Source organism: Lactuca virosa, chromosome 5 (genome assembly GCF_052849685.1).
Source record: "Lactuca virosa cultivar CGN04683 chromosome 5, Lactuca_virosa_CGN04683_v6, whole genome shotgun sequence".
NCBI lineage: Eukaryota > Viridiplantae > Streptophyta > Magnoliopsida > Asterales > Asteraceae > Lactuca > Lactuca virosa.
This window is the reverse complement of record NC_136430.1, coordinates 415373749-415383878: the sequence shown is the minus strand read 5'-3', so window position 1 is coordinate 415383878 and position 10130 is coordinate 415373749. Positions and strand designations below refer to the sequence as shown.

Sequence of the window (10130 nt, the reverse complement as noted above, 5' to 3'; positions counted from 1 at the left end):
TAAAAATATTAAATATTAAAAAATATCTAAATATATGGCCATGGGGGCTAACTATACAATATTGTAAAAAAGAGTAGAAAATTTTGCTTGACTTTTAAGTGGACCCCACTAAGCAAAGCTTGCATCCGCCACTGGGTGGTGACTGATTACGGAGACGGCGACTAGGGAGGCAAACTGTCGACGACTAGGGAAGCATAGGAGGGGAATGTGTAAGGTTGGCAAAACGTGTATTTCTTTTTTACTTAGATTTGTCAGAAATAGTCTCTTAAGTATATTGGTTTTAACAATTTTGGTCCCTTCGCAAAAAAGTTATTTTACAACGGACTTGACAAAATACGAGAAACTGTGCCAAAATGGCCTCAAACAACTATATAGCGGATTTTATTTTAAAAAATTAGGAAAATATCAAATCCCCTAACCAATATAACTGGTCAGGCTTTCTTGGATTGAAACCAGGCTTCCAGTTATGGGCCTGTCACCGGCCCAAATCAGTTAATCGGGTCTAATGCCAACAAAAAATGAGACTGGTTTGAACTTTGAACACATAGCATTCATAATGAAATTGGATGATGCATTCTAATTCATACTAAATAGAATTTACCTATAAAAAGTAAAAACTATGTGTCTTAAGTCTTAACTGTTTTAAGAACATGACGATAAATACTATATCATTTCAGGCACCCGCGATACTCAACATGCTGTTGATCTCTCCAATAATCTTTACAGGCCTTCCATCAAACATGGATGAAAGTGTAGTCTCACAAACCTTCTTCAACTCCCTGGTTTTTGCAACTGCTGCTTCCTGCAGTTAAACACACACCATCTTTTATAAAAACACATTTCATAATTCATAGTAACAATATATAGAGTTAAACATTTTTCTTTAAACTCACTTGCTTAGGCCAAACTGAGGACAATGAATTTTGAAGTTCCATGCGTTTGATAGCTAAATCTTTTAAACCCTCTTTCAATTTCGATTCATGATGCTTTTTTTCTTCAAGCGTACTCACTAATCTTTCAAGAAATCTGAAAATTGACCAATGGTCAAAACTCAAAACTATGTACACTTTTAAATAAAATTTATGTAAAGTACGAACCTTTTAGAGTTGAGAATCATAATGAGGTCCCTTGTTTTCTTATTTGTGAGCAAAGAAATGGCTGAAGAGACATCTGATAACATTGACTGGATAGCATCAGAAGTGTACTGTTGTAACACAAATGGAGCCACTGCTTGAACTTGATGTTGTAATGACAATGTCTCTGTATTTGTTAATTCCATGATTCTTTGATTCAGAAACGCTTTAATCTGACCCCAAAAATGTAATTTACTCAACACTTAATGTTAAAAAAAATAAAGGAAAGAGGAAGTTAATATAATACCTCAAACAGATCATCAAGAATCCTACTCCTGTACTCTGTCTCCAGAAGCCGACTCCTGTCTTTGATCCCTTGACTTTGATTTAAAACATTCATCCCTGATGCCATTACATCTATCAAGCCACTATTTTGAGTTGATTCATCTTCAAGATTCTCAACACCAATATCCCAAGAGATTTCTGATACCATTTTTTCTTTATCAGTCTCATCAGATTCCATTCCATCTTTTAAAGAACTTCCCGGAATCTCACTGGCATCAACAATTTCATAGGCACCAAATCCATCACCCGAATCCTCCACAGTCCCAATATCCCAATCAATCTGTGAGCTATCCAAAGTAATATCCCAATCAATACTATCACCTGTAGCATCACCTTCAAAACTCATCTCATTGTTAGAACTTCTTTCAGCATTAACAAAAGCCAACACTTCAGAAGCTGCAGAAACTTCAAGAGGTGGAGGGTTGTCAATGATGTCCCTTAGATTTGGCAATACAGTCTCAGCAACTTTCTGTCAATGAAACAATTAACTTCTGTTAAATGCTATAAACCACAAAATGAATGAAATTTGATATGAACTTACATCCTTTTCTGTGTGAGCATCTTTAACAAAATTGGAATAGAATTCAATTGCTTGTGAAACGGAATCACAGTTCAAAACTTGAAGCATTTTGCTAAATGTGTCAGGCAATGAAGTTGTTGCAGTTTCTAGTAGTTCCAGCTTCACATTGATTCCCTGCAATCCTAACTCATGGCAGGCTTCTGCATACTTAGCAGCTGAGAGAGCAGCATTCCTTTTGATATCAGCTTCCTTTCGTTCCAGCTCAGCAAGTTGTTGTTGGGTCCTTTGTACAAGCTTTTTCTGATATGGGCTTTAAATAAGAACGAATGTGAATCAGTAATGATAATAAGTATACCCAGAAGACATGTGAATTGTATGATTTGTTCTTCTTTCAAGTAAGATGAAGAACATACATCTCATAATTTACATTTTGGACCATGATTTGAGCTGCCTCCCCAAGGTAGATATGGTCCTTCTCAAAAGCACGGACAATTGCTTCCCAAGCACCCTGACCAAGGTTGGAAATGAAAAAATGAAATACAGTAAGATAGATTTTTTTAGCAATTTGTTTGAGAAAAATTATAAAAAGAGAGATTGTTTGGTTGTGTCTTACAGCATCACCTGAAAGCCTGCCAAAAATGTTGCGGCTTTCTGGAGTTGATTTCAGAAGTATATCATATATTTTCTTAGCCTCCAAGTATCCAATCCCTGGCAACAAAATAACATTATTTTCCTATGTAACAGAGTTCAGGTTATGACTAATGAAAGATGGAATGTAATCGGTTGGCTCTAAGTTGGTGAAAATGATTCTCCAGAAACACCATAATCTTTACCAAAGTATGGCAACACAAAAGTTCATTTAAACAACTTGAGATAAGTAAAAGCTAAATCAATATCTTTTCACTTGTGGAACAGACGTAGTTAGGGCCTGTGGAGTAACCAATCTACACAATTTAATCAATTAACGTTAGCAAGGAGATTAGTTAATTTGATCGGTGATAGGAAACAGCGAGCTAACCATCTAGGTCTAGGGTTTGGAAGAAAGGATCAACTTCTTTAGGAAGAGACTGAAAGGCGGCAGAAATCTTGGCTTTGACTACTGCAACACGTTTTCTCCAATCCGATGGTATTCTCTTCCGATCAACCAGCCATTCTTCACAGACAGTCAAATTGGCAAATCAATCAACCAGCAAAAAGGAAGAGGAAATGGAAATAGATCATACAATTGAGTTGAGGTGAGGGGTAGAGATAGAGAGATGCGTACCACCAAGACGGGCGAAAGCGATGTCGATCGGCAGGTTCCGAACGTCGTCTGGATTCTGCATTTTTCTGGGATTGAATTCCGCCGGCTGACGCTCTTGTCTCAGTGCAAGTGGTTCTGTATCAGATTTGTAACGCCGGAGCCGGAGGCTCGTGCTATTTTTATTTTACTTCTATTTGTTTTTCCGTTTCCATAAATGTCAAAGAATTATTTCTACCCAGATAAAGTGCTTCTGATTTGGGTATATTTGATTTATGAAAAAACATTTGGATGGTTTCGGTTTCGGGTCGGCGGGTCTAAAGGAGCTAATCCGAAGATTTTCGGAAACTCGTCTTTTATCCAATTTATTTTCACTCTTCAATTTGTTTTATCAACTTTTATGTTAATCTCGTGTATCATCATGTTTCTGAAATTTACATTTCTTTTTTCAAACACACTATTTTTTACAAGACTGTAAATTTATTAATTTCATGTAGATTTTCAAATCATCTTCCAGCCTAACAAAACCAAAAGTGTACTTTTTCTTTGATAACCAAAAATGTCAATAAGTTTCACATTTGTAAACTAAGATGAGCAAATTAAATTTTGAAACACCACAAACCAAAGCTCAGAAGAGAACTCTAAACATACGACAAAATATTGATTTTTTATTCTTCTATTCATGAGTTACCAAAATATTACAAAGAAAACTACACCTTTAAAAAAAAAAGAAAAGAAAAAAACAATCTTGATTCTGCAACAGAAATGGCAATAGTAGATTGCCCAGTTAGAAACTTCAAAACCACGTTGCCCAATTTAGGGCTTTATGTCCTTAGGGCTTAGCTTCATTACAAACTAATTTCACCCTTCCTTCCCCTACTACTCACCTTGCAGACAATATAGCTGTCTAATATTCCCCGAGGCTGCAACAAATTATCATAACAAAATGTCAAAATCAACAATTAAATAAAAACAATTTTTATATCATCATTATAATTCATTATTTACCATATAACCAGTCTTTAAAGTACACATGAAGCGCATTTGACAACTCTTTTTTCCTACTATCTTCCAGTGGTGCTTCTCTCAGTATCTGCTTAACCTCCACCAAATTATTTTCCTGTAAAAATCAAATCAAACATTAACTAAAAAAAAAAAAATTAAAATTCTAAGCGATACATAAACATTTCTAGGATCATGAACATACGTTTCTTCGCTGACATGTCATATAAACATCCGGCAGTGGAAACGGATTATCTTTTGTGGGTCCAGATGCTTGACCTTCTAACCAGTTTGGTATCTGAAACAACAAACAAACCCCTAAACCCTAAACCCTAAACCTTAAACCAGACTAATAAAGAAATTACAAATGATTTTACCAAGAAATTAGTAAACTGATCGGGGTCTAAATGAGTTGCTGACTCAGCTTGACAATCGGACCCACCAGCAGGATGAGAGAGAGAATCATGTGGATCAATCAGGCCCAATGCAACGGGCTCACCCCATCTGTTGGGAGTCGCCTCAATTCCAACTTCCTTCATGTGTTCTTCTAATTGTGGATAAAACGTATTGTATGGTGCCACCTGTACAAAAAAAATAGAAATTTACTTATATACCCATAGTAGAATGTAAGTTTGTATTAAAAATAAAAGATAACGTACATTGCTTATACCTGTAGTTTATGGTTGTCACCAACAATAAGTGGTTGTTGATTTACTCCCAAAAAGAATACACATTCACGACAATTAGCAATACAGATTCGTTTTGCTGCTGAAATCACATGAACTCTCTCACAGTGTTCAATTCTTACAGCCTGACAAAAAAAAAACAAATAATTTAAAGATGAAATTACAAGACTACCCTTGTGCTCCGAGTTTTAAAAAACATACCTTTCCAACAGGGCCAAGAACTATAGTGGCATCAGAGCAACCATATATGGTGGCATATTTCAAGGGAGCCAAGACATAGATAACAGATTCATGGCAATTTACAACCTTGACAAAAGATCCATTGATTTCAGATGCTTGTTTTACATATGATTGTTTGGAAATTCCCTCTATAAAACTTGGACCTTTAGCACTTGTGGATGACTTGAAGTTAGGTGAAGCATCAGTCATGAGAACATCTTGGTCAGAGGGACTGGTTTGACCATTCTCTTTTGCAGCAGCTCTTTCAGAGATACGCTCTAAAGCATCAGAAATGTTTTGTAGAATCCAATCATGAACTTGAGATGCAGGAACAGGGGCAGCTGGCATATCAGGGTCTGAATTTGCAAAAAAAGGCGCGTTTTGGCTCAAGGGAAGCTTCTCAAATCCTTTTTCACCAAAGTAGAGAAGAAACCCAAGATGCTCAAATTTCTCCATTGACAAAACCTGCAAACTTTGAAGCAAGATAAGATTTTGCAGAATGTTAATAGAGAAAGAAGATGGGGTGTGTTTGGTTAGAATGATTCACAGACCATTGAATCTTCTCCTTCGCTTTCACCTTCAACAGAGTCAGACAGAAGAGAGATTATGTTGCCTAAATGTTTCTGTAAGTAATTTAACTGATGAGCTTCTTCATCAGCTTGTGATGGCATTGACCTTCTGCTATTGCTGCGAACAAGCTGATCATTGAAACATGATGATTGATGATTAATTGATTATGTCAGTGTTGCTGTTGCATACATAATCAAGTGAGTATGCAGGTTTGTTGGAATTTCATAAAATAGCTCCAACCACCTCAACATTGTGTTAATTATTTATATGAATTGATTGCTTCTATCTTGATATTAATGCAAGGAAAAAATAAATATTGCTGTCTACTAGTAGTCTAGTAGTACAACCAAAAATGGAGGCACACTCCTTCAATTTTAGGATTGCAAGATGCATTATTTAGTTTCCTGACAGACATCATTCTGGTAAGGACATGTTTTCAGAAATGTGGTGCAATAACTATGACCTTGAAGCTTCTTTATAACAAGTTAATTCTCTGACAAACTTCATCACATATAAAGGTACTCACTTAATCAGTTTTAGAAAAATTGGGGCAATAATGGAGCATCTTGAACAATTTTCAAAGACCCAACCACTGGCTACAATTTCTAGGAGTCTTATGAAGTAGCAAACCAATTTTAACTTGCCATAAAGCATGTATTTTATCATGTTAAAAGGTAGCTCAATGTTGTTAAAAAAAAGTAAAGCAGATCATATCAAGAATAAATACATTATGTTCCTTCGCTTTAAATTCCAAATTACAGCTTTAAATTTTATCACATCTAGAGCATTATTTCACGGACAAGCAGTATCTTAACAGGATAGAAGAATCAATGGAGATACGCGAAATTGGCAGTTTATAACTGATATATAAACCAGAAAAAAAAAATCAATTAAATCACCTGTAACGGCGTAAGCGCCGATAAAAAGCCATCAAAAGCCGAAGTAGATGGCCAAACATCCGCAACCGCAGCAGAATCCTTATGTCCTCTAGGAAGCAACCGCTTGTACGACTGTATGTACAAGAAAATGATCAGATCATACACATTGACACCAACGGCATCAACCTCATCCGGCTTCGCGGAAACGAGCGGGTCCGAATCAGAGTGAAGAACGGACGCAATTATGTCAAGGACAAGGCGGGCGTGTTCGGGGGAGATCTGTAGGGATTCAGAAACAACGGCGGAGTTAATTCGATGGTGTTGATTGTTGGTAGAAGGAAATTGTAGCAATTTGTCACGGAGGGAGGTTAGGGTTTGTGAACCATCGGTGAAAATGAGTTTCGGCAAAGGGATGAGGCCATGCTCGAAGGGCTCCCGTCGTGGGTGTATGTATACAGATGGTTGTGATGGTGTTGAGGGTTGCCCCGGTGGTGCTGTTGTGTCTGCCATGGTGGTGGAGGAATCGGGGGGAATTGGATCTTGGTGATGAATTTGTAAGAGGATTCGAAGGGTGTGTGAGTGAAGAGGGGCAAGGAAGGATCAAAGGGTTGGTATGTGGCAAATAGCAAATTGGTAGGAGGTCAAAATGGGAGACTTTTTGATGGTTATTGATTAACGATGGATCATTGAAAATAGGGTGTTTTAAAATCTTGGCCAAATTCAGAACCTCTTTTATGTTATATGTCTTGTAAATAATATTAAATATAAAAATACATTTTTACAAAATAACCATTTAAATTGAGAAAAAAAATAAAGGAATTCACCGGATTTTCTTAACAAGAAAAGCTCACTAATTTTCGTCATGAATTCGCTTGTGTATTCAAACTCGCGAAATTTTTGTCGTAAGTTCTGAAACTCCCACCTAAGTCTTATAAACAAACGAATTTGCGAGCATTTTTAAATAAAGAACTTTGGTTGTGCTTCTTTTACGGAGTATTAGGTTGTCTGGCTTTTATATTTCGCTCCATAAAAGTCAGCATTGGATCCAAACGACTTATACTTGCAGTTTTTAGCAAAGTGGTCAGTTTCGTCACAGTTATAACAAGCATCATTTGAAGTAGCTTCATGCTTGATCTTATCACTATTAGCTCTAGATGAGCTTTGGAGGACCGACCAATTTCAAAACTTTTCTCACTTTACCTAGGAACTTTTCTTTTGGAAAGAAAAATTTTTAATTGCTTTAAAAATGAGGCAACTTGTGTTGCCTAACTTTGAGAATTAGGAGTGTAACATCCCGACGATAAAGTATTTTTAATTTTAACCCTATAATTGAATTATATTGCATTTTGGTCCCTAAGTAGAAGGAAGTGTGCATTGGAAGTCCTGGTGGCATTTTCGTAATTTGGGAAGGTTAGGGAGTACGTCATGCGTATGTGTGTACGCTTAGCGTACTAAGGCACGTCTTAGTGCGCAGGGCACGTCTTATTACGCAGGGCATACATAGGTACACAGGGTGTACGTGCCAGACATGCAAACCCTAATTTTTAGGGTTTGGCTCATATTTAAACCCCATTATAGCCTCATTTTCCCTCACCTCATCAGCCTCCACCCTATTGAAACGTTTTTGCAACCCTGATCCCTCTTGTGAAGCATTTCTAAGCTTGAGTGTGTGTGTTTTGTGCTTTTGAAGAATAAGGAAGGAAGAGGAGACCACCTTGAAGGAGTGAAGCTCTCTAGATCCAGGATCACACCACCTTTTGGCACCATTTTGAGGTATCAAGTTTTGAACTTCGTGTAGTTTCTTGTAAATCTTGTTTTGGGCTTAGTTTTAGGTTCTTTTGTCCCAAATGTGGTGTTTCATGAACAAAGCATGATCTTGACCTGTTGTGCTGTCCTTTCAGACCCTTGGAGAGGTCTTGAGTCATAAAAATGGGTTTCAGATGGTTGGTTTTTGTTCCATGCATCATTTAGAAGGTCTTAATGGATTAAGAAGTTGAGTTAAGCTCTTAATGGACATGAAAAGTTAGAAACTTTATGACTCTAGAGGGTATTTTAGCCATGGATCTGAAAAATGGACGTGAGTGCTCAATCCATTAAGCACTTAATGAGTTTTGGAGCTTCTGGGAGTACGCCTCCACGTTCTAAGAGTACCGCCAGCGAACAAGGTCAACCACCCTGGTAGTGGTCAACATGCGAGTACGCCCAGCGTACCTTCAGAGTACGCCCCGCGTACTCATTATGAGCTGACTCGGCTGGATTGACTTGGTTGGGTTGACTCAGTTGGTTTGACCAGTTTGACTTTGACTTTTACCAAGTTTGACCTAAGAGTATTTTGGCTATTTTTGGATTTTGATTGTGATTGATCATTTGGTTGGATGGGTGACAGTTAGAGCTGAGATTCGGAGTCGGGACCTCATCAGCTACTGTTCAGTCTGTGAGGTGAGTTCTTCATCGCTGTACTTACGGGTCGAAAGTGATGGGTTTTAGGTAAAACAAATAAACTAGAAAACAATTCCTAAGTTCACATGCAACCTACTTTGGATCTATGTTTTAACTATTGAACATATAACTTTGAATTGCAAAACAAGAACCCTAGAGGAGAGAGGCTAATTTCGAAATTAACAAACTAGGGTTTAGGAGTTACATACCTTTCAATTGTTATAGCAAACAATTGATAATCCTCTTGATCTTGATCTTCTTGGAAGCTTAGCACCACAAATGTAATGCCTCTAATGGAATCACACCCAAGAACTAGCAAGAAGGAAACTTGGAGGAGAGAGGATGGAGAGAGTATGCAATTTCAGCCTTAGGGTTTCTTCCAAAGAAATCAGTGTCCTCAAATGTGAGCCAGGAGGCTCCTTAAATAGCTGAGGGATCTAGGGTTTAGGGAAAACCCTAGTTATCCTTTGCTTAGGGCCTAAGCAAGATCCAAAGGACTTATTTGGACCCCTTGGACGAAATCTCTAGGGTTTCCCCTAAGAATTTCGTCCACCTCCTTCCAAGGGGGTTCTGGAACCTTTCACTCAACTATTAGTTAATTGCAAACTAGTCCCTGCACTTTATAATTAATTCTTTTAACCCCAAAATTAATTTTGATTAATTTCTGGCTAACTATTAATTAAACATAATGATTTCTAATTAATATATTAATCTTTTAACATATTAATAAATCATTTATATTAATTCATTAATCTTATAAATTAATATCTCTCCTTTCATAATTTCCTTGTCCAGTTGCTAGGTTGAGGGCAACCCAAAAGGACTGTGCTGCTATCAATTTAAGTACATACCAATTATAGTTATGGGCTTAGACACCTAATCCAACAGTCTCCCACTTGGATAAGTTTGTAACTATAATTGCTAGTATGCCTTCTAAATTTGACCAGCAAATTGTAGCTTCCAAAAGCTGCTGCCGAACTCTGACCCAGTCAGTTACGTGTCCTAAGATAAGTGATCATATAATCCTTCGTTCTGCTGGATATCCCTGGACAAAAGGCATGGAATGTAATCAATCTCTTTGTCCAGAATCTATGTTTCCCGATTCCTGATTTGTGATGATGTAGGACTTCTAATCGAACACATCAATCTAGTCCTGGC

The 10130-nt window shown here is 37.3% G+C and overlaps 2 protein-coding genes across 3 annotated transcripts; both read right to left on the bottom strand.

Moving 5' to 3' along the window:
* Positions 1-403: 403 nt before the first annotated feature.
* Positions 404-3429, bottom strand: LOC145112134 (CDK5RAP3 protein homolog). Of its 2 annotated transcripts, XM_079048343.1 has the most exons (9): positions 3203-3427; positions 2957-3091; positions 2552-2646; positions 2352-2446; positions 1960-2248; positions 1381-1887; positions 1098-1306; positions 894-1026; positions 404-802 (listed from the first exon to the last, which is right to left on the bottom strand). In XM_079048343.1, exons 1-9 carry the CDS (start codon positions 3261-3263, stop codon positions 674-676), a joined length of 1653 nt encoding a protein of 550 aa, XP_078904469.1. In that variant the 5' UTR covers positions 3264-3427; the 3' UTR covers positions 404-673. The 2 variants fall into 2 exon arrangements, with proteins under 2 accessions (XP_078904469.1, XP_078904470.1); XM_079048344.1 differs by lacking the exon at positions 404-802 and having other exon boundaries at positions 895-1026; positions 1098-1260; positions 3203-3429.
* Positions 3430-3826: 397 nt separating this feature from the next.
* LOC145112132 (uncharacterized) lies at positions 3827-7208 on the bottom strand. Its single transcript, XM_079048341.1, has 8 exons — positions 6555-7208; positions 5637-5783; positions 5068-5550; positions 4851-4991; positions 4558-4761; positions 4386-4478; positions 4187-4298; positions 3827-4101 (listed from the first exon to the last, which is right to left on the bottom strand). The coding sequence occupies exons 1-8, from the start codon at positions 7041-7043 to the stop codon at positions 4058-4060; spliced, it is 1713 nt and encodes a 570-aa protein (XP_078904467.1). The 5' UTR covers positions 7044-7208; the 3' UTR covers positions 3827-4057.
* Between the last annotated feature and the right edge of the window lie 2922 nt (positions 7209-10130).